Consider the following 23,869-nt stretch of genomic DNA (forward strand, 5'->3'; position numbering starts at 1 on the left):
TGATGGGAGCTGCAGCCAGAGAGAAATTCCTGCTCTCCAGCGTTCCCACCTGTGTGACAGCTCCCGGGCTTCCTGCGGCAGGGACCGGTGACCCACGGAGCAGATGATGCAGGTGGAAGCAGAACGTGGGCACTCAGCACACCCAAACCTGCCCCGAACTCCCTGCTCCATCCCCTGTTTTCTGGGACCACTCCGGTGTCAGGGGGAGCCACCTCCAAACTGCTCCCCGAGGTTTCCCCCCTGTGCTGCTGCCGGCACAGCCCGGCTGCTCTGGGGCCTGCTCCGGGGCGGTGTCACACAGGGGACGACGGCAAAGAGCATCCCCCCACCCGGCTGCAAACCCCAAAGCATCGCCGCCTCCGCGGGGATCCACCCACCCGTCGGGGGCACGGCCACGGTGGGCTCGGAGCCCCGCGCTGCCCGGAGGGACCCGGGAGGACACCCCATGGGTTAAACCCCAACCTCCGCGCACTGGGGCGAAGCTGCTTCCGCACAGAGCCCCGAGGAAACCGAGCGGCCACGCCGACACGAAGCCCACGCGCGGAGGGCAGCGACTCACCCCGAGGGCCGCGGGCATCTCCGGCAGTGTCCTCGCGTGGGCTGCGCGCCCCAAACCGCCCCTGCGGGGACCCGGGCGCTGCCGGGCGTGGGGCTGCGGTTGCCGCGATCGTCTTCCTGTTCCGCTCGGAGAAAAAGCGCTCCGCGTGCGGCGTGAGAGCCCGGGGCACGCGTGGGTACAGCCCCACGGCTCCGCGATCCCACGGCGCTGCTCCGGCCCGGCCCTGGGGCGGCGGCAAAGGACCGAAGCGCTGAAACGCCGAGCGCCGATCGGAACCGGACCGGCTCAGGCTCCAATAGAGACCGCAGCTTTGGCAGCGCTTGGGATGGCGGATACCCCGCGCTCCAGGAAACCGCGAGAGCGAAGAGGAATTAAACTTCCACTTCTCTGAGGTCCGCAAGAGCGCGGCGACCCCGCACCGAGCAGAGCCCGCCCCGCATCCCATCCCACCGACGGCTGCGGTCTGGGGCCGAGTGAAGCGGTGCAGCCGTAGGGGCGGTGAGGTCCGGGGCCGCACGTCGGGTCCCGCCCGTCGGACCGTCGGGGATGGCAGCGCTGCCCACCCTGACCGACGTCCCGAGCCCCGCACCGCTCCGGGCCGGGGCTTCGCGGCTCCCCCTGCGCTGCAGCGGCGTTCGGTGCTGCAGAGACGGAGGTGAAGTTATCCCGGCTCGTTTATGCAGAACTGTAATACGAACAGACATTGCTCAGCGCTCTGTTGCACCGCGAGCAGTTTATGCTCAGTGATACTGTGCCCATCACCGCGCGGCTCTTACACATGAAAACACCGAAAACATAAAGGGGACGGTTTGGGGTTTTCTTCCTTTCCTTTTTTCTTTCTTTAAATCACGGCGCATTTGGTCCTTTCTTTCACACACGAGGGATCTGCAGTGCCATCTGCGTGCTGAGCTCAGGAGCGCGGCGGGGAGGATGGTGTGGCTGCAGAGCACACCCCCCCACGGCCCGGCCCCGCAGCCCCGGGAGCAGCACCGTACGAAGGCAAAAAACGCGACCAGGCCGTGGGAGTTGATACTAACTTTATTATACAATATTTAAAAAGTCATCTCTCCACCCGTCCCCCCATCGCTTGCATTGTGCTGCAGTTAATTTGCTGAACCCGCGTGGGTTAAGTGCTCACTTCTGAGAAGGACAAGCAGTTTAATCCTAAAAAGAAATACACGTTGGATGACAGCAGATCCGGTAAAGCCGTCAGCTCCGGGCTGCTCCTGAACAGCCCCACCCCTCCTCCGAGTGGAGCAGAGCAGGGGGGCACGGAAAGGCCAAACTCAGTTCAACCCATCTCATTTGAACAGCCCCACGGAGGGGGCTCGGGGGTAACCGACACCGCCCCTTCCTGCCCCCGTCTCCTATTCTCCTTCATCACACTTAGGTCAGTAACACAGTGAGCAACTTCTTCCAAAGAGATACCAACATTATAAGCAACAAAACTAGAATTAAGCAAAGTGCCCCATTGCTATAGTACAAATTTAGGAGGAAAGAGATCTACCGCCCACAAATTTGGAGTACCCTTAAGCAACCACGGAGCTTCTTCCCTACGCACACAGCACAGAACACCCTCCTTGCAGCTCGGTCTGTTTCCTACCACATTTCCCAGCCCAGAGCTGGCACAGTTTGCATTATCACACGATGAGCTCTTCTATTTTACAACACAATCAGTATTTACAAGCAGCCGCGATGCGCTTTGAAGCCCACGGAGAAGCTCTGCAACGCTGCACTGCACGGCAGAGAGCAGTGCCAGGACTGCAAGAGGCGCTGGGGAGGAGGTGGGCACCGAATGGGTGCACCAATGGTCCTGAGACCCCTGCAGCCCCACGGCCCAGCACTCCCAGCAGCGCAGGGCACAGCAGGGCACAGCAGGGCACAGCAGGGCACAGCAGGGCACAGCAGCACTGTGGTTTCCTGCTCTGCTGCCTCCCGAGGCCGCAGTGCCGCGCAGGTTCGGGGCACTCCCACTGCTCCCAGCACCGCGGGCAGCCCCACGGGGACGGCCCCACGCGGCAGCCGAGGGCCGGGAGCACAGAGCTCAGAGCCGGGGCTCTATGCCAACGTCCCGCGTTCATCCTAATTCCGCAGCTGAGCATCATCTTTTGCAGCCGCAAGTGGCAACCGTCGGGGCTGTTTGTTTCCGTAAGGGCGGAGCTCGGGGGATGAGGATATCGTCCCTCTGCTGCCCCGCGCTGCTCCGGGTGCAGAAGGACCGCGGCGGGGATGCGGTGACAGCACCGGGTACAGCTGCCACGAGCGGCACCGTGTGCCAGCACGGTGCCGGGCCCCGCACAAACCTCGTCCCACTCGTGCCGTTATCGTCGCCGCTGTGACATCAGAACAGCGCACGCGGGGACGGCCCGCGGCCCTCCAGCCCCGCCCGCCCCTCCGCTCACGAAGTCCAAACATTTAAAGGGAACTCTTTTTAGCGTCTCCTTTTGAATCGGCCGTCAGATCCAAATGTGCTGCTGCGCACGTGGAGCTGGAAGCGGTTTCCTTTGGTCAGCACAGCTCAGAGAACAGCGACCGAGCTGCTCCACCCGTCCCCCTCCATCCCCAGAGGTGGGAGCAGCTGCCGTGGGTTTCTGCAGCCCAGAGCACGCGGACACCTTCGAGGTGAGCAGGATTAAAAATCTCCTTAAGAAACACTGAGGTAGAGTGCACCAGGAGACGACGAAGTGACCCCACCGCCTCCGCCCGCCCCGATGCTCCAGGTACACACGTACAGATTCTGCATGTTTTCTTTAACAAATCGATTCTGCTTTTTTGTTTTTGTGTTTTTTTTTTTATACAGCGTTCTATATATTAAAATAAATTAAAAAATTCTCTTAAGAAAAAACTTCTCTTCCTTAGAAAAGCGTTGAGAATTCGTCTCCTTCCCTGCAGCGCAGCTCAGAGCCGCGAGCGGAGCAGAGGAAATGTAAACGAGGCCTTTGGAAGTGGAGCTTCTCCCCCTCCCCCGTGGGGCAGCGCCGGGCTCTGGGGCCGTCCCCACCAGCAGCCCCCTCACAGCAACGAGACACATCCATTTCACGGTTACTTTCCGACTCCTTGTGCTTATCGGCTCCGTCTTCCACGCACACAGCAGCGAAACAAAGCTCGGTCCACAGCCGAAGGTGGACATTCCCGAAGGGCCTCGGCCCCACCCATGGGACCCATCAGCAAATCCTCCGTGGCACAGCTCCTCAGCCCCTCCTGCTGCAGCACGAGGTGAAGCAGCAGTGGAGCAGCACACGGCGGTGCCCGGCGCACTGCGCCGTATAAATCTTGAAAGTGTTTTACAAAGCCTTGTCAAGTATAAACTGAACACGTACTTCATAGCTCCTAAAAGGGTAACCAGCTAAAATTAGTTCCTTCTGAAATCTTTGGACCACTTTAAGACCAAACAATCCCCCGAGCTCTCCCCTCCTCGAAAGGACCATAAACAGTCAATAATTTATACGAAGTTAAAATTTAAACTAAAGACATTTTAAATATGTTACAACAAACAATATATATACTCGATGCTGTAAGGACAGAAAACGCTATCTCAGATCTGGGGACTCCTACTTCGTTTGGTCTTGAAAGGACCCATAAATCTCAGATTTCTGCTCCTTTGGCTCCCAGCACATTTTCCTCATTTCTTAATGAGAGAAAACCTACTCCCAAGAGTCCTCGGTATAAAAATAATCTGTGTAGGATTCAGTCACTCCGGGGAAACGGGAAAGAGAGAAGTACGTGCTTCCGAGGAGAGGAAAGCTCCCGTGAGAACATACAAAACTTATGTACAAAACAAGAAGTGTGTATTTTGCTACGCATATGCACCCCACATCGATATTCTGCACACGCGCACGCACCCCGGGGCTCCGACCCATTAGAAAAGTATGAAAGCAGCAGCTCTTGGTCAACGTGAGGATGTGGTGACCCTCCCCTGCAGTGATGAGGACACCTGCCTGCCCGGGGCTGCCCTGGAAATGCTTTGTCCTGCAGAGGTTCGTTCTGCACCGTTACACCGCAGCTCCGACGCCGCACATTTCACGTCTCTGTTGGCAGATGCTCCTCCTTTAGTCGAACTGACACGGTCGTTTCCTGTTTTGCAACCATGGTTACAGAGAGGAGAGCAGCCATGGAAACCTCTTCCATTTATGTTCACAGATAAGTCCACTGACAGCCAGACAACTTGGCAAAAAAGGGGAAAAAAAAGTATTAATCGTAAGATGATTAAAAATCCGAAGAGTTTGTAGATGTGTGTCATACACTGTGGCAGCAATAACAAAGAGTCCTGAGATCTGTGGAGGGGAGGAAAGCAGACACAGCCCTTGGGCCAACAGGAGGCGTTAGGAAGGACTTGACCTGGGCATGGAGAGGATCCGCCCGTTCTTCTTGCCACCGTTCATGTGAGTGTAGGGTATGTGCTCCTCGTAGTTCCCCTTGAGGGCCATGGAGGGCCCGTTGTCCCTCCCCAGGGCTTTGTCCCTCTGTGTGTACGAGGAGGGATCGAGGGGAATGCTCTCCATGTTCTCGAAGTCCATCTCGTACTCCTCTGTTTCCAGAGGTTTGTTCTCCTCGCTGTAGAAGAAGGAAACCTCTTGGAAGCTGGGGTGCAAGTCCTCCTTCAGCATCTCAATGATCTCAATGAAGGTGGGCCGCATCTTGGGGTTGTACTGCCAGCACATCTGCATCAGGTTGTGCCTACGTGAGGGAGAACACGAGTCAGGGACGGAAGAAACAATTCTGCTATGGGAAGAAGCACACAGAGCAGGACCGCCCCGACCCCTCTCCCCACCCCGAGCCCTTGGCTCTCTCCCATCTCCATTTTCCCCCTTCTTCCTCTCAGTGCTTTTTCTCTGTTTCTGCCTAGATTAAAAATTCCTTCCAATTCCTTCCATTGTTCTTGACTCAGCTTCCAAAGGAAACTGGGCACAGTCTGCGCACTCCGTATGTGCACGCTCTTAGAGCCATCTCACAACTTTTAATTCATTCAATTTTAACTCAGCCTGAAAGTTTCTACAGCCTCGCAGAAAAGGGGAAGCCGTACAGAGGACAGAGGTCAACAACACACCCAAAAAGAAAGGCTGCAGCAAGAGGTCACGTGTTACTGCATCACCAAGAACAAACTTACAAATCTCCTGGGTACAAAAATAGTTTCAAACTGGAGTTTGCAACAGCCAGGAGAAACACGTCCCCAGGACAGCGGGCTTTTTCATAAGGGCACTCACAAAACATGTTTATTTCTGAGTCTGGGAGTGCTGCTTTGGCCATCGCTGGAGCTGCTGTAAGAGGCTGCTGGGAACAGGGAGCTACTATTGGCACAGCACGCTGCTCCAGGGGCTCCTTGCACCCTCCTGGCCCAACACCCTTCTCAGGCTGAGCACTTACTAACAGGATTCTTCTCAAACACTCTGACAGCAGCAGCTTCAGGAGCATCTGGGTCTGGTCAGGGGATGCAGTCACTGTCAGCCCATGGGTGTCACGAGCAGAGGGGGGACAGTAACCCCTAACCCCATACATGAGAACGCCTGGTTGCAGTCTGTCATCCTCTTTGGGGGCAGCCTTGCACCCTGTCTCTAGACAGCGTCCTCTTTCAGGGTTGTTGATGCAATGCTTACTTGCATGCTGAGCTTTTCCTGCGCTCTGAATTTCATTTTCTCCAGCTCCTGTGCTCACAATGTCGGCCCCAGGCTGGTCTGATTTCCCCTTGTAGTGCCAAGGGCTGGGCTCACTAAGGATGCTTTGATTTAGTGTCTGTGAGAGGTGGCTCACTAAATTCTGCTTTGTTTCTCCCCAGGAGAGAAGTGGGTCAGAAATGCCACCTGTGGGGCTGCCTGCACTGCACTTCACCCGTTGGGTGCAGGTCTGTTGACTGGCACCTGCTCCACTACTTACAGTCTCTCCGGGCAGTTGTCAGGCTGATCCAGGTATCCTCCATCCATCACAAACTTCAGCACCTGCTCGTTGGAGAGTCCCTGATAGGGCTGCTCTGCTAAGCTGCTTATTTCCCAAAGGACAACACCAAATGACCTAAGCAAGAAACAAGACTCCTGGTAAGAAACATTCCGGAGATGTACGAGTGAGTCACGTTTGGAGAACACACACGCTCAAAGATCACAGCACTTTAAGAAAAAGGTTTCGAAACAACGTCGTGTTCTGCCCACACTCCGCAGACAACAACTCACAATTCAAACCACGTGTGTAAGAACAGTGAGCTCCCAGCCAGGATCCCCCTGGGACCACCGAGTGCCACTCACCACACATCAGAGTACGTCGTGAAGACGCCGTCCTTCAGCGATTCGGGCGCCATCCACCGCACGGGCAGCAGTCCCTTCCCCCCCTTCCGGTAATAATCCGTCTCGTAGATATCTCTGGTCATGCCAAAGTCTGAGAAAAGCAATGCACGTGAGTTCAACGTCTCTCCTTCCACGCTGCTTTCACTGTACACCGTCCCTTGACACTAGTGTCAGGATTAGCAGCGCGTGGCTCGTTGTGCCCAGCACCTTCTCTGTTATCATTCTCATGAAAGCAAAGAACAGTGAGATGAGCCCACGCAGCTCAGGTGGAAAAGGCAGTGAACGTTTTTTGGGTAGAGGATGGTTAAACAAGCTGCTCTGGCCTTGAGGGGGACAATGTTCTTACTGAAGTCCATACAATTCTTTTACAAGAAAGAAAAATGAAGTTGGCTTCATTTCCAAAGGCAACCAGAGGAAATCACCTGTGTTTATCACAGGATGGCTCAGGTTGGAAGGGACCTTAAAGGTCATCCCATTCCAGCTCTGCTGTGGGTGCCCCACCAGCTCAGGCTGCCCAGGGCCCATCCGTGGCCTTGGACACCTGCAAGGACTGGGCCTGGGCTCCACACACATCCCAAGTATGACCCCCAGAATTATCTTCTGACCGTGAACTGAATACCTCCAATTTTTACAGTGAAGTCCTCTGCAACCATGCAGTTCCGAGCTGCCAGGTCTCTGTGAACAAACTTCTTGGCATTCAGATAGGCCATGCCATCGGCGATCTCTGCAGCCATCTGGATCATCTCCCTCAGCGTCGGTGGTGGACGACCGGGGTTATTCTGCAGCAAACAAAGCTGTGTTAAAACACCAACCGAGCTGCTCCGTGTCACCACACACCGCTCCCGTCGGTACCTCAGCATCGGGTCGCAGAGAGCGGAGGTAACTTTTCAAGTCCCCATGTGCCATTAACTCCATGACCACCAGAGTGGGCTGGCCCTTGGAGACCACCCCGAGGAGGCGAACCTGGAAAAGAAGGAAGTTCCATCAGGACTGAGTAAGGGCACATGGGGCAGAGCCTGGCTGTGACAACAGGGAGTGAGGACACAGCCACCAGCAGCAGCCAGGGCCCTGCCGGGCTGAGCACACCTGACACAGCCATGGGGAAGTGACGCAAACAGGTTCACGTGCTTTATAAAATACGACGTGGAAAAATCCTAGCTCTCCTCATAGACCACTTCAGCGGGAAGGCTGCTTTGATTAAGTGCAACATCAAGCCTTCAAGGCATTACAGAAATACTACAGGATGGGAGGCTCTGAGCTGCGACCGGCGCCGCTTACCACGTGGTGGCAGCTGAAGCCCTTCATCACGGAGGCCTCGTTGAGGAACTCGATGCGCTCACGCAGGCTGGCCGACTCGTTCACCGTCTTCACAGCCACGCGCGTCTCCGGCTCTCCCTTCACGATGTCCTTGGCGATGCCCTCGTACACCATCCCGAAGGAGCCCTGGCCCAGCTCGCGGAGCAGCGTGATCTTGTCCCGTGGGACCTCCCACTCGTCGGGAACGTAGACTGCCAGGAGAGACACGGGTGGGTTGAGCGTCTTCTGAAGGGCACTGCTGCACAGCACTGCAGGTCTGAAAGATCCCCGCACAGAAAGAGGGCCCAGGAGCCCTCCTCGCTCTTACCATCACTGGCACTGAGGTATTCGGGGTTAGAGGACGCGTAGAGTGGCCCAGTTGGTCCTTCGGTTTGTCTGGAAGAGGGACACGAGCTGGTTATGACACGCTGCAGCCTTGGACACGTTTGGACTGAAGGACTTCTGATTAATTCCCACAGAGTGCAACAAACAGCAGCTATCCCGATTTGCAAACACACAAAAACATTTCCTAAACTTAAGTTACATCACCATCTAAGTTAGGAAATAAACACCGAGTTCCTTCCAACAAAGGAAGAGAATCTTTGGATGAAAGTTTTGCTTCGGATAAAACAGTGCACTCACCTCTTCCTCACGAGCACGTACGCAGCTCCAATAATCCCAGCAATGATTATGGCAAAAATAATCGGAACAATTATAACAGCAATATTAGGCTGAGCATTCACTAAGGGAGAAAGAGAGAGTTGGAGGTGTTAACACGGGTCTCAAAACGCAATACAACCTCTGCCTTCAACAAACAGGGGTGAACACAAAACTGGAGGAGGGACCACGGATTGGAACAGGAGCTCAAACTGCTGCTCAACACCCGAATTAAGAGAACAGACACTGCTGACCATTCCTGCCGTACTGGAAGTAGGTGTACCGGTAAGCACTTCGTGAGCCTCCGCAGCTCCCTGGGCACTGCGTGCTTCCAGCAGTGATCTGGGCTCCTATCGAGGTTAAAACGCCGAGAAAGAAGGCAGCACTCACAGTAATCAGCCACGTAGAAGTAGGTGGGCTCTGTCCAGGAGCCGTTCCCAGCTAGTGATGTGGCTCGAATCCGGACGCTGTAGTTCCCGGGCTGCAGCCCGCGCAGCTTGCAGCCCTGCTCGCTGGCAAAGTGCTTACGGGAGACGCAGTAGTGTGCTTCCTGCAGGAGGAGGGAAGGGCAGAGAGCTGCAGCTCTGTAACAGGACACTGCATTTCTTCCTCTCCTCCTCGATGAGCAAATGTACACAAATAGGGTTTTCACATGCTCAGGACTTTTCCGATAGCGGTCTGCCCTGGATTTGCATTTTACAGTGCAGTAGTTCGGATTACACAGACGTGTGCCATTGCTGTACCAGACCTCAGCCCTGAAACCCAAGCTCAGCTGGCAGTGCTCCACCTGCACGGTGCCCACAGCTCTCTTACTGTTCAGTGCTTCCCTAACTTCCCTAAGCAATTTAAACACACCTAGTTTCTGACCTTCTGTGCGATAAAATTGCAAAGAAAAAGTCCATACAGAATGTTAGCAAATTAGATATCAGAGAGAACACCTCACCACGTCTTGTGATGGCATGGGAGGTGTGTGCCGAGGGAAAAGGAGAGCCTGGAGACAAGCAGAGGTCCCCCCACGAGCAGCTCCCAGCTCTCACCCATGGGCAGCCTCCCACTCCACCACAGCGCAGCCACCGTCGTGTGGAGAGGCACAGGGCTGCTTCCCAAGTGTGCTGTGTGAAGGAACAAGAGCAAATCCTCACCTCTGCTTCCCCCAGACGTCCGTAGTTCACTTCGTACAGCACGATGAGGCCATTGGGCTCCTTGGGTTCCTGCCACTTCAAATGCACAGTGTTTTTTTCAACCAGTTCATGGGTGACTGGACCAACAATGTCATCTGCCTTAGCTAAAAGCAAGGTCGCAATTAATGACATTTATTTCACACCTTTTTCGAGACACAAAACTGACAAAACTTCATTCATTGTCTTTTCCCATCAGGAAATAGAGGGCACCAATCCTCCACGATGCAATGGGTCAGCAGGTGGAACAGAGGATCTCAGTGATCTTTTCCACCCTGAACCATTCTACGGTTCTGTATTTCTGCAGCTGGTGCTCCTAGGAAACACAGCACTTTGGAACAGGCACCCACCCAAAGCAAAGCTCATCAAGCTAATTACCTTCTGGCATGGTCCTGGCACTGACATAAGCTGCAACGCTGCAGCGGGATTCCTGAGCGTCGTGGTTACACGCGTGCAGCTCAATGCGGTACCCCGTGAAGTGCCGCAGCCCCGAGATCACCAGGGACTCCTTGGACTTCACTTTTTCAAAGGGTTTCTGCTCCTCTGCACTCTCAGATGCGGCTGAGGAAGAGTTTGGAGAGGAGGCGATGGTGGGGATCACCACGGTGGCGTTTGCCATGGAGCCCAGGTCCCTTCGCTTTCTCGATGGCCTATAAAACCACATGACAACGTTATTTGTTATGTCCGAAACGAAGATATCCATCTGAGAATAAACAGCTAAAACAGGATGGCTCAGAGTGCAACTGAAGACCCATGTTTGCCATGAAACAAAGAAATTCCAGACTTTCTGGTTTTGTTTTCTACGCGAGGAGTCCACCTGAGCCCCTGTAATGCACACACTGACGTCCCCGAGCACAGCTCTGCACACAGGGAAAGCCCACCTCGAAGGGATTGGGAGGATCTCCCCATGGCACAGAGCACTGCTGCCCAGCACACCCCGCACTGCTGCAGTGCCTGGGAGCTCATCTCCACACTCAGCTGTGAGCAGACGAGGTCATCCCACAGCCCCCAGCTCTGCCGACCCTCCAAGTGTCATGAAGTTGTGCTTATAAAGCAAAGAGGCACAGCTCGCTGCTGCACACGTGCTGTCCTGGACCTCTGGTCTGAATTTGTCCACTTAGGCAATGTAAACCTTTTCCTAAGACAAAATCCATCCAGTTCTCTTCAGCAGAGCAAAGCATAAGGCACAGATTCAGAGTAGGCACAGGCTGTGCTGTGTGTGAACCGAATATCGCTCCTCAAATTGTGCACTTCGGTCTGAAAATCAATTCCTTGCTGCTGTAAGAACAGGAGCAGCAGTGAGCACACCAAGCTGCTGCACAGCACGACACCAGCACCATCAGCAAACACAGCATCAATCCAGCAGAATTAGGAGCTGCTCTGAAATGCCACTTTCTTGGAAACAGAAGGAACAAAGGTGAGAAGAGGACCACCAGGAACGCCAGGCTCCAACCACACGGTGAACCCACCACAGGACTTGGACGCACAGAAGGAATTGAGTGCACACTACTCATCCACCTGGGGATGACACTGCACGGTCAGCAGGGTGCAGTCCAGCTTTCCATTTTCTCTCCCTCCCATTACTAATTAACTCCAGAGGCACCGTCCTGGAGCTGCTGTTACCTCAGTGCGCGTCATTCTGAGCAGTGCCCCCCAACAATGGGGCAGAGGGCAGAGCCCAGGCCCCCTCCTCCCTGCTCACAGCAGAGCTGCACACTGCTGCTTACAACGTGTGCGTTCAGCTGCTCCTCCTGCTCAAGGGGACTCTGTTTTTCACAAGTACAACAGTTATCTGATCACTGACGCAACACAGGAAAACAACAGAAGCTGTAAACCCAGATCTTCCCTCACTCATCAGCCCGGGTCTGCAGTTATTTTCTTGCCAAATCCTCTTTTCTGCACACCCAGACCTAGCATAGGCTGCTGCTGCTGCCAGCTCGCCTTCCCCTGCGCCGGCACAAGAGGTCGTGTGTCTGTCCATACCATGGATGGCATTGGATGAGGAAAAACAGAAGAAAGCTGCTTTTAATCCAAGTCCTTTCCCAGACCTCACTCACTCTGTAGCTCACTAATATTTGCAATGGCAGAAGTGTGTGACAGAGACTGAACAGAAGGACAGGGACAGAGAGAAGAGCGACGCTACTTCTTCAGTAGTGATGGTTGAGAGCAGACACAAAAATACATCCTGAACAGCAGCCAGTTACTTCCCCTCTGCCTCTCAGGACTTTTATTACTTTTGAAACCTTTCCACGCTTTCCACAGAGCCACGGAGCTCCTGAGGCTGCAAAGCACCTGCAATGAGCTCCTGCACAGCGGGGCAGCTGCAGCACGCTGCTCAGGGCATCCAGCTGCAATTCCTCCAGGGATGGAGGCTCCCCAGCATCCCTGGGCAACCTGGGCAGCTTTTCATGGCCCTTCCGCTCCAATCTGTGCAAAACGTGGCCCAAGATAAGAGCAAATAACACAGGAAAGAAGAAACAAAGCATCAGGTGCTGATGGCCACTTTGTTCAGCTGCAAAGGGAGGTCACAAAGCACGTGGTGCAGAGGTACCCAGTAGCTCTGACTGGGAAGGTGGGTATGGCACAGAGCATTTGGACACTTGTAGTCTGCCTTGCCAGAACAAATGTACCCACAGGACTTGTGATTAGAGCAGCCAGTTAGCTGTGCTTACGGAGGAGGAAAAGCAGTACAAGGGGAAATGGTTTCATGCTAAAAGAGGGGAGACTTAGACTGGATATAAGGACAGAGCTCTTTACAGTGAGGGTGGCGAAGCATTGGCACAGGTTGCCCAGAGAGGTGATGAACACCCCATCCTTGGAGACCCTTCCACCCCAAATCATTCTGCAGTTCTGTGAGATGTTAGGGGAGTGATTTCTCAGCTGTCCTGCAGCCCTGCAGCCCTCTGCTCCCTGCTGGCCCCATCTCTGTGCTTCCTCCCCATGGCCACAGGCTCTCATGTCAAGGGGAGGCCACACAGTGGAGCATCGTGAGAAAGGTCACTCCATGTTCAGCTGTCAGGCTCAGGCCACAGGTGTGTTATGCACAGAAAAAACAATTCTAATCCACACTGCCACAGCCTGAAACCTGTCAGAAAGGACACGCAGGATGCATGTCAGCAGAACAGTACTGTTACTGCTTGCTCATAACTTGAAGAGTTTGCTTTTAAAATATTAATTGGCCTAGGGGCTGTAGAGGTTTCTTCCTTAGCAGGCTGACAAGGTGGCACATCCTGGTGATTGGTTTCTTCCCAAAATACATACCCCAGAAACTGGCCTGAGAAGCATCCTGGGCTGGCTGTATAGTAAAGTTAAAATAAAACAAAAAGAAAAGAAAAAAAAAAAAGAAATCAGATTGTCAGAATTATCTGCCTAAAAATCTGTGGCTTTGCACACAGCTTGCTTCCCCTGTGCTCTTAAACACAGAATGTCCCGGCACTGACACTCGTCCTTCTGATCAGCACTGAAAGGAGTGATGTGACAACTGCAGGCACCACGTCAGACCCCAGAGAAGAGGAATACACTCAAGTAATAAACAGAACTCAGTGCAGTAGGGTAGCTTTTGTCAGGCAGCTGCAAATAAACATTTAAAAGCTAAGGGCAGGAAGCAGAGAAGAACTTTAGAGCACAGAATACCTGACAGTGAAGAGTAAATCACTACGGACTAACCTGATTCCCAGTGCTCCCTCTGTAAGTTGCATATGAAGTGTGAAGACATTCAACACCACTTAATGTGACACCGTGTGTGCCATTCAAAACAGGACATTCACCACCCACAGCAGTTGCATTCCTCATGGTATTGGAGGTATTTCCCACACTAAGCACAAGGGAGACCGCAAATACTGCGCTGAAGGAGCAGGCTGTGGCGTGGTACACTTCCCTTTTTCTTTTCCTTTCTTTTCCAAGGGATGAAAAGTGAGGCCACGACATTTTAAGACAGAAAAAAAATGGCAATTTTTGGCACCACACGACTTAGAGAGAAAGCTACAGGGCTTCAGCTATTTGTGGAGGATTCTCCCTTTAATCTGAAGCTGAGAGAATTTGGAGAGAGGAAACAGAGTGTGCTCTTCCAATCCCTCAGCAGCAGCAGTGCCCAGCTCCCCACCCCACACTGCGCAGTGCTTGCTGCTGCTCCCACCTGGGGACGAACACCTCGTTGTGAAGGTAGTTCTCGAACGTCTTGCGGAAAGCAGACTCCTCCAACTCCTTCTGGATCTGAGAGTCGGTTTTAGGACAGGAACAGCATTCTCCACTGACATCCTCGCTTTCACTTTGGTTATACTTCTGAGGGTCTTCAGATTCAAAAGGAGGAGACCACGTCCTGGAGGGCAGTTTCAATCCTATGGACAAAACAGTGTTACTATCGCTCATGCTTGGCATGCCAGAAGTAGATGTTTGATCCTACCAAGATCCAAAATGAGCACACACAAGATTCATGCGCATTCTGCCTCCCACACTTTCATATCTAGGGTCACATTCCCTCTCTGATGACAGGGCTTTGATTCAAATCTGTGCTGACTCTGAAATGAAGCTCAGATGTCACTGTTGCCAGAGCTCTACCCCTGCTCCCCTCAGTTTGGGAGCACGTGGCAGTGGACTCTGGGAGTTCTCAGTGGAGCTCTGAATCCTGAAAGCACTCCACACCCTAAGGCACAAAGCACCTTCAAAAATTAACTCGGCCGCTGATCTCCAGAAGTGCTGCAATGTCTTACCTCGCTTCTCCACAGCTGACATTGAACTTGCAGCTCAGTTCAAAAAGAACGAGTGCAGAAGGGAGATCAAAATATACATACACTTAAATTCTTTGTGAAAAAAAGGTTTTGAGGATCCTTTGCATGACTTGGCAATAGTGACTAAGGCAAAAGCAACTGAACGGGGGAAACCACAGCTGTGTCTCAAAGCTGTTTCGTGAACAGAAATGCACCACAGCATCTCCAGAGTGTGTGAAAAATCCCCATAAATGCTGAGACAGCTCCACCATCTGGAAGGCCTGAAAGGGGCACACGGAGCGAGGACTGGAGCTCACCCTTTAAGCAGTAATCGAGTTCATAAAGCTCACTGTCTTCTGCCTGCTGCTGCCAGAACACCAGGTAGTGCGTGATGTTGCCGTTGGGCTCCGAGGGCGGCTTCCACTTCAGGATGATTTGGGACGAAGAGTTGGAAACAGAAATCGGATCTAACGGGACTGACGGAACTGTGCGGGTGGAAAAGAGACAGAGGTCACCTCCACCGCAGCGCGACAGCTCGGCGAGCGAGTTCCCGTTCCCACGGAGCAGCGGCGGGACACGGCAGCCACAGCCGTGAGCACCAGCCACAAGCCAGCCGCGGTGCAGCGTTACTGACACTGACCTGTAGCGTTGGTCTGGACGTAGATGATCTCACTCTTCGCACCGTACGTCCTTCGTTCGTCTGAGAAGGTGACCAGAGTTTTAACAAACACGGCGTACTGCGTCCACGGCTTCAAGCCCCGCAGCAGCCAGCCCGGCTGGGCCTGGGCCTTGGGCTCGTTGGAGCGCGGCGGAGGGTCCACGTCCACGACCGTCCAGCTGTTGGAGCCGCACGCATCCTGCCCGTCGAACTCCGTCACGTTTTGGTACGGACTTAAAAACAAACAGAAAAGTGCCTCGAATTAACAGCATCCTGACGTCGAGCTTTTGGAGGCGTTGACTCCTGAAGACATCCCTTATCCTTGGGATAAATTCTAATTATCTCATCCTGTGTACTCTGGAAATAAAAGCGTGGGGAGCTTTGCAACCCTCCTCCTGCCAGCACCACGCATCGGGTACTGCTCCACACACAGTCCACATCAGCTCAATCTCAGCTAATTATTTTCAGCTGCACATAACCAGGCTGGCAAAACTGATTTTTAAAACATTGTTTCCCACCTAAAGGGGAATAAATAACTCTGGAGACAGTGGGGAGATGGTCAGAGTATGCACTGCTGGAACAACTGATGTTGGGGTTGCTCCTAAATGAGGGATTTTGACTTTATACAACTCAGTTGAGTCAGGGAACTTAATTAGCACTTAGACAAAAGGGCAACATTGGAAACTTGAGTGTGGTCTCTGTGACGGTCTGACTCCTAATTAGCTATGACCACAGCAGTCTTAATATCCACTCTTCGATGCCAAATGTCATTTGTGGAAGCCCAGCACAGCTTTTGTTTTGTAGCCCAACCATGGTTGCTGGAGTTCCCCTCTCCCTGAGCTGCCACTTACGCTTCTTTGTAGAACAGCATAAATCCCAGGAGGTCACGGAAATCAGGAGGCCAATAGGGCTCCCACTTCAACAGGATCTTGTCATGAGATGTTCTAATGGAAGAAAACTTCAGCAATTCATTTTCACCTGTAACAAAACAGAAGCGACAATAATTTTGTTCATGCTAAGAGGAAAAAGAAAGTTTTCTGTTTTTCCAGTATTTCAGAACTTTCTGTTCGCCAGGGAAAACTAAGAGAACGTTTGTATTGAGAACTACTCATTAAAAACTTATCTGAATTCAGTGCTCTCCCTGCCCTAAGCCAGGGGCTGAGGCTCCTGCCAGATAATATTTTCCTACAGTTTTATGAAAATAATCCTATAAAGAGCTGAACTAAGTTCTACTAAGTGTGAAATGGAAGGGCAATGCCTTTTAAAATTCCTGATAAGGCACACACGTGGAGCTGGTAATAGGGTCTGCACCGCTCCTGCAGGCAGCTCCTTGCCCAGGAGCAGCGTGGTCCCTTCGCAAACAGCAGCACAGGACCACAAGCAGCTGCAGAAGGGTGGAGTTCAGATTCTCAAGGGAAGCATTACCATATGGTATATCCAAGGACAGACTGCACAGCCCTGACAGGATTTGCCACTCCTGCAGTAGCTGCACACGGGACGGAGAACATTCACTTCGCTGTCCACACATCCAGAACAAACACGGTGTTGTGTCTGGGAGTTGGTTGTTTTTGGGTTGTTTTTTTTTGTAAACAGGATGCTGCCAATGTGAAAACTCGAGCTGAACCATAAAATCAAGAAGCCAAACACACCAGCAACGTGTGGTTTGAGGTGGGGGCAGCACAGAGAGCAGTGCAGCGAGGCAGGGTTAAAGCTGGCACACAGAAATGTGACCGTGTGGTCCAGCTGCCTTCAGCACAAAGCAACCAGCCAGCCCAGGAGCTGCAATGCCACAGGAGAGCTGGACCTGAACCCCAAGTCCTGCCTCATCCCGCATGCGGGAGGGCCTCGCTGCTGTCTCGAGGGAGGAGATGACCTTTTCAGACAGCTTGCTCCTTGTGCTGCCTCTGATAGCCCCGAGGGTGCGGCTGGCTGTGTGTTTTTGCACTGGGACTGCCAGTTTGTAGGTAGGTAGTCATTATGCTCCTCACTCCCCCTGTGCTGGCAGGCCTGTGTGTGTCGATCTGTGGCAAACCAGATTGGGAAAACGACTCAGTTGTTAGGTTTGTTCACCAACAGCTGCACAGCTTAACAGAAAGGACAGAACTGAAGCAGTGCTGACTCCGAATGCAGAGAAACGGTGCAGCCACAGGATGATGTGAGCATGCAAGCTGTGAGGAGAGCAAGGCACGGAATCCACAGCTTAACAGTGCTGGGGGTTTTGGTGGCGAACCTGTGTCAGCACCTGACGGTTGGATGAGATGACCTCAGAGGTCTCTTCCAACCCTAACAGCACTGTACCATCCTGTACTTGATCCTGTTCCTGTACGAGTTAAAACCGTGTGAGGCTACACAGCAGATCAGAGCAGAGACATGAACCCAAGGCAAGAATAACAAAGCAGAAATGGACAAAAAATGGCCACCCCAGATTACCTCTATGATCTGGTTCACCAGGCAGCCAGCTATGTGTTACCAGCTTCAACAGGGAGTGGGGACTGCACGTGGCACAGAATGGGAACAAACAGCAGGGTTGAGAGTAAAGGAGGGAAGTACTTATGGCAGTACTGCTGCCAAAACATGTGTCTACAAAACTACACCTTCAGTGGCATGCCTTTAGTTAGAGCACCAAGTACCAGTCCTGTCTGCTTTTCAGCTGTGCTGATACAGGCAGTGGGTTATTGCTGTCACTGAAGGAAACTGTTAGCTTAAAAACCTCTGAGAAGCATAATAAAAATTGTGGAAAAAATTTCGCTGAGAGGTGTCATAGCAACCCCCTCAGATGGCTCCAGGCATGGTGAAAACCCAGCTCCTCCACAGCGTTCACACAGGAAAAGAAGAGGAAGACAATTAACTGAGCACTCATCAGTAACACAAGGTCCTGGTTTGGACCGAGGCTTTGTTGCGCTCAGCTCTTCGAAGAGACACAACAATACACTCAGCCCTGAAAATCTCACAGCTGAGCACACAAAGAGAAAACTTCTGAGGACCGAAGCTGGCAAGGTGCACTCCTGGCCAGAGGCAGCACCCAGGAGTGCTTTACTCATGGCACGCTGACAGTGTCCCTGCAGTGTCCAAGCAAGTGGCCAGTCACATGCCTGGTGCTTTACCAAAAGGACAAGGACAGTCCCTGGACAAAAATCACACGCTAGGCTGAGAGGCATTAAGAGCATGAGGTCAGCAAAGACAGAGGGAAAGGAAAATGATCCAAGTGCCAATGCATTCTGAAAGTTCCTTACATGAGGCTTGGTCACCGTTCGTCTTCAGGGCTATGTCGTTCCTCTCCTGGCGCCCCTTAGTCCCAGAGATCTCTTCCATCTTGTGGATTTCTGACAAACACAGTTTGGGATTATAATGGAAGAAGAGTTTGCCCCGTGCTATCGTGAGGTTGTGTTTACTCCAATCCCAGAGCTGGCGAAGATTCTGGTTGTCCAAGGCATAAAATGAGTAATTTCTGAAAGCAGAGAAGGAAAATGTTGGTAGGGGATCCACTAACTGCCCCTTCCCACGTGCCACCCCCTGCCCCAGACACCAAAATAAAACCAATACAAACTGTCCTCCCTGGTAGGCAGAGGAATGTTTAAAAACAACGTAGGGATTGTTTCTCAATAGAAAACACCCTGAATAGTGCTGGCACCCCCGACACTTCAACGTAGTGAAATCAGATATCTTTTGAAAGAACTCACCCAGCTTCTAAGGTTTCTCCTCTAATCAGATGTAGTTTACGAAAGAAAGAAAGAGAAACCAAGGCGTAAGACCGGCGGATTTTTAGGTAACCTGAGATTTCTTCTATCAAGCCAAGATTCGCTTCTAGCTCAGCTGCTATGTTATCTAGGGAGAGGAAAACATCAGTTTTAGTTTTCTGATAATGAAGGAGGAGCACACCAATATCAGATCCCCAAAGTAATCAATTTGAACTACTCTATGTAAACCCAAAACACCTTACAAAAATCACTCAGCAAAAAATCCCCTTGTGAGCGTGAGAAGGACCTTCGCTTTGCAGTTACTTCTCTCTCAGATTCAAAGTGCTCAAAGCAAAAAAGAAACGCCCCAGGTCATGGATGGTGTCAGATTCAGATCTGACATCCAGTGCTCCCTACACCCTTCTTCATGCACAACTTACTTCCTCCACGGATATTTATAACCAAGCTTCCATTAACAACGGTGCAGCCACGGAGCTCCTGTGCCGACGTCACTGAATCAATAGTCTTCTCTTTCCCATAGTCACAAACCTTTGGACAGGGCCCTGCACAGGGAGTGCAGTGCAAGCTGAAAAACAGAGGGTCAAGAATGCAGATGAAGTTCTCTTTGAAGAATATACTCTGCGACATCACCAGCAGCTCTCCAAAGCAGAGTAATAAAGCAGAACCATCCTGATAACATGGCGTGGGATCCGCTCGAGGTGTGCAGCACACGGCTGTGAGGAACTTCCAATAACTGCTGATTATTCTTAAAACTGTCATTCCCACATTTCAAACTCTGTTCTGAGTGCCCTGGCCACCACAATGCTGCACAGTGCTACCCAAACCCAGGGCCTCCACACCAAGACACCCAATGTCTGCTCTCCATCCCAAGAGCATCCGCCAACGAGCAGAGCTGGCTCATCTGGGAATCCTCTGATGAAGGACTGTGCATGGAGTTGAATTGAAAAAGGCAAGCAACACGTGCTTCGTGCTCTGGGGAAACGCTTCTTAAATAGCAGCAAGAAAGTTGACTGCTTGCCCTGGTCATAACACCACAAGAATTTGTTTCCAACTCATTTGGAGAACTAAATGCTCCAGGAAAAGCCCACTGTAGTGAGGTCCCACTGACAGCAACCTGGAACAGGCACAGGAGAGATGAGATGGCTGCTGTTACACAACAGCATATCTACTTTGGGGGCTGCTGGTTCCTTCTTTTGAAAAGCAAAACAGGAAATGGAATAAAAAGTTCTGTCAGAGTGAATTCCCCGAAACTGTTCCGGCAGGAGCAAATGCACGGGAGCACAAAGCTACCGATATTCATAGGAAGTCTGACTCATCTCTATATATAATGTTATTGTGGGACAAACAACAAAGTTTTCAGCAATATACAGCTCGGTGACATCAATTATGTAATTCCTTTGTTGAAAAGCCCTGGGAACAAGCACAGTGGCTGTTCCCTGCTTTGACTTGTGCTACGGTTGTTTGTGCATTTCTGTCTGGCACAGCCTGAATCTGCTCAATGAAAGTAATTATGGGGATGAGGGACAGACATTCTAAGAACGGCCCAATCAAAACGTGCTACGCTGTCTTGATTAGACACAACTTCTCCCCGTTGCACTCAATAACAAGGTGTCCTGCTCCGAGGGCTGACTGCAGGGGAAGGCACGCAGCCTGCTGAGGCCGCTCTGTTCTCCATTTCCCACCCCCCCTTGGTTACAGGAGGACCCCTCCAACCTGAGGACACAGCCTTCCTCTCCCACTTTTCCAGGAAGAAACTCTTGGTACATAGCAGGTAAGCCTGTCAGCTTCTAATGGCTTCAATTAGCAAGGCATTAGTTTGCAAATCATCTTAAAGTAGACCAGGTCATTGTCACAGACACTCAAACAGAATCCTGGTCTCGAAACAGACCACATATCCTCCAAACCCAAGAAATAGAAGCCCAGCACCCAGCAGCAGCCCAGCACCCAGCAGCAGCCCAGCACCCAGCTGCAGCCCAGCACCCAGCTGCAGCCCAGCACCCAGCAGCAGCCCAGCACCCAGCAGCGGCCCAGCACCCAGCAGCGGCCCAGCACCCAGCAGCGGCCCAGCACCCAGCTGCGGCCCAGCACCCAGCAGCGGCCCAGCACCCAGCAGCGGCCCAGCACCCAGCAGCAGCCCAGCACCCAGCTGCAGCCCAGCACCCAGCAGCAGCCCAGCACCCAGCAGCGGCCCAGCACCCAGCTGCGGCCCAGCACCCAGCAGCGGCCCAGCACCCAGCTGCGGCCCAGCACCCAGCAGCAGCCCAGCACCCAGCTGCAGCCCAGCACCCAGCTGCGGCCCAGCACCCATCCCGCAGCGTCTCCCTCGCCTGCACACCCGCACTTACTTGCTGGAATTCATGATGTACCCCGACGGGCACTCGTGGACGCACTCGTTGTTGTGGATGACGTGGCAGCCCGACTCGCGGGCGCTCCTGCACTTGTTGTGCAGCTCCTGGCAGAAGCCGAAGGTGACGCAGCGCCAGCCCTCGAAGCGGTAGTGCCCGGGCGGGCACGTCTCCACGCACGTCCCGTCCAGGTAGAAGTTGCGGCAAGCCACGCACCGCTCCGCGTTGTTGGGCTCCGTGCAGTCCCCCAGGCACTCACTGTGACAGCACTGCCCGTCCGAGGTGCAGCCCTGGGACTTGCAGGCGGGTGGGCAAACTGCAGAGTGAGAGGGGACAAAGCTGAGTGCTGCAGGGGACCGGCACAGCCCCAGCAGTGGGCACGCGCCGTCCCAGCCCCCAGCAGCTCTCCCTGGGAAGGGGCAGTCCTGGAGCACACAGCTGCTTCACCTGCACTTCTCAAGCACAGACTGCAAATGTTAAGAACGTCCTAGAGGTGTGCTGGCATTTCAACTTCGTTCACGCTCATCTTCCAAGAAAGCAAACTGGGTTTTGTTTTGTACACAGATAAAGGAGCCCCTCCTTTCCTCTATGACCCCTCTCTGCCCTTCTCTGTGGTCCCTCTCCCCTATAACACTTCCCTGCAGCCCCACAGCCGCTGGGTGAGCACTTCATTTCCCCTCTGCTCTGTGCTGGGGGGGTTCACTCAGGGGAGGCTGCAGTCACACTGATGCACCACGGTGTTATTTTTAACTCCTGGCACACTCGTGCCAGCTCTCCATGGACTCATGCACGCACTCAGCGTGCCGGTCCCGTGGCACGGAGTGCTGCTGAGGTCCCATCAGAGCAGCGGGGAAGCAAAGCCCGTGCTGCGGTGCTGCACAACTGAGCAGGCCGAGCAGCCGGTGCCAGCCCAAGAGCAGCAGTGGGTGGGACGGCGTGGATGAGCAACCTCTGCTTCATCAGAGCCAACGAATCCTTCAAAAAATAGGAGCTGGCTGCAGCCAGAGCTGCGTCCCAAGGTCGGTCTGACCCCAAACATCTGCTGCTCCCCTACCGCAGGTACTGCACTGTGCATCCCCCAGATCCGCCCGCTCAGACAAAGCACAGAGGGCCTCCCAGATTCACTGTCTGTGCAGAGCTCTCGCCCTTCTGAGTGCTCGGTCTTCTCTTGTGACCTCCTCACTTAGAAATGGCCAAGGATGGCAGGGGCAGGGTGCAGGTGGTACCCGGAGCAGACCAAGCAGAGGGACGGCCTCGTTCCGAACCATCAGTTCTGTGCTCCTTACGAGGCCACGGACACAGCTCTGTCTGGCAGCAGATGTCACGGCTGCAGTTTATTAGATACTGGCAACAGGAGAACGCAGACAGAGAATTCCAGAGTTTTGTCCAAAACAACTATCAAACACACTGATTGTGGGCTGAAATCTCAGGGCTGACTGGGGAGGGGGAAGGAGCAGCCTGAGCAATTGCTCACCCCTGCAGAGCTCACCTCCCCCGGGGCCCATGGGCAGCAGCAGTCGGTGCTCACGGCACTGGGGGACAGCACTTTGGGAAACTGTCCCTGGCGCAAAAGTCGGGGTGACACGGAGCACCTCCTCTGCCCGATGCCACAACAGCTCTGTTTGCAATGGAAACCCATCTGCAACGTGCTGTGCTCACTCACAGATCCTTCAACTCAGCTGCACACATTCACAGGGCAGAGCCCACCCGAACTCCCAGCTCTGAAGGACTGTCCAAGGCACAGCTGAACTACGCTTCAGTTGCTCTGGATGTTTCTCTCCTTCCTGCTCTGAGAGCTCTGATGTGTGAAAGACAGCTCGAAGACAGCCACGCAGCCAAGGCAATGCTGCTGTTCCCCCCATCGTGCTCCCCATAAATCATCAGTCGCTGCTCTGTGCAACCGCATGGGACCACAGAGCCGACCAGGTGCCGTGCTCTCCCACCCAAGCACACACACCCTGCACCACATTCTTCAAGCACCCGAATAAAACCCCTCTGGGATCCCCTGGCTCTCACTCGTGGCCTTCCAGCCCCTGCCCCGGGAGGAGGGCAGCATCTCTGTGCTGGGCCGGGGGAGCGTGGGCCCCAACGGATCAATGTTTAACCAGCAGCTCTGCAGTGCTGGGACACCACGCAGAGCATTCTGGCTGCAGATCCGGGCGGGCACTTCTGTGCACAGCTGAGGCCCAGCGAAGGGGGACGGAGGCAGCAGAGTCAGTGCAAAGGAATTCCCACCTGCACAGCCCTCCCTCCCGGGCCTCAGGTGGGAGCACAACACCGAACCATGAGCACAGCAGCACGAGCAGCTGTGGATCCACGCTCAGCAGGAAGGAGAGCAGTGCTGGGCTGTCCAGCCCACGAACACCACCTGAACATTGAGGTGTGGTTACCAGCATTTGCATCTGGTCTCATTCGGTGCTCGCTGCTAACAAAACACAACCGGGAGAACGGCCACAGTAAAATAAACCGAGCCACCCTGGGAGAGCTGCGCTTCCCCTGC

At 53.4% G+C, this 23,869-nt stretch overlaps 1 protein-coding gene across 1 annotated transcript in view; it reads right to left on the reverse strand.

The window, feature by feature from the left end:
* Positions 1 to 4,600: 4,600 nt before the first annotated feature.
* The window catches only part of INSR (insulin receptor), a 33,471-nt gene continuing 14,202 nt past the window's right edge, over positions 4,601 to 23,869 (reverse strand). Inside the window, exons 3-21 of the mRNA XM_065748825.1 lie at positions 21,370 to 21,685; positions 19,444 to 19,589; positions 19,007 to 19,151; positions 18,560 to 18,774; positions 16,178 to 16,304; positions 15,309 to 15,559; positions 14,986 to 15,153; positions 14,098 to 14,299; positions 10,341 to 10,612; positions 9,927 to 10,069; positions 9,175 to 9,334; positions 8,770 to 8,869; positions 8,456 to 8,523; positions 8,110 to 8,339; positions 7,684 to 7,794; positions 7,451 to 7,610; positions 6,793 to 6,922; positions 6,431 to 6,565; positions 4,601 to 5,236 (exon numbers count right to left, since the gene is read on the reverse strand). Coding sequence (XP_065604897.1) covers positions 4,882 to 5,236; positions 6,431 to 6,565; positions 6,793 to 6,922; positions 7,451 to 7,610; positions 7,684 to 7,794; positions 8,110 to 8,339; positions 8,456 to 8,523; positions 8,770 to 8,869; positions 9,175 to 9,334; positions 9,927 to 10,069; positions 10,341 to 10,612; positions 14,098 to 14,299; positions 14,986 to 15,153; positions 15,309 to 15,559; positions 16,178 to 16,304; positions 18,560 to 18,774; positions 19,007 to 19,151; positions 19,444 to 19,589; positions 21,370 to 21,685 — 3,434 coding nt within the window. The 3' untranslated portion in view covers positions 4,601 to 4,881. The remainder of the gene's footprint in view (positions 5,237 to 6,430; positions 6,566 to 6,792; positions 6,923 to 7,450; positions 7,611 to 7,683; positions 7,795 to 8,109; positions 8,340 to 8,455; positions 8,524 to 8,769; positions 8,870 to 9,174; positions 9,335 to 9,926; positions 10,070 to 10,340; positions 10,613 to 14,097; positions 14,300 to 14,985; positions 15,154 to 15,308; positions 15,560 to 16,177; positions 16,305 to 18,559; positions 18,775 to 19,006; positions 19,152 to 19,443; positions 19,590 to 21,369; positions 21,686 to 23,869) is intronic.

Source organism: Cyrtonyx montezumae, unplaced genomic scaffold, assembly GCF_038088225.1.
Source record: "Cyrtonyx montezumae isolate F1298 unplaced genomic scaffold, pur_monq_1.0 scaffold_51, whole genome shotgun sequence".
Classification (NCBI taxonomy): Eukaryota; Metazoa; Chordata; class Aves; order Galliformes; family Odontophoridae; genus Cyrtonyx; species Cyrtonyx montezumae.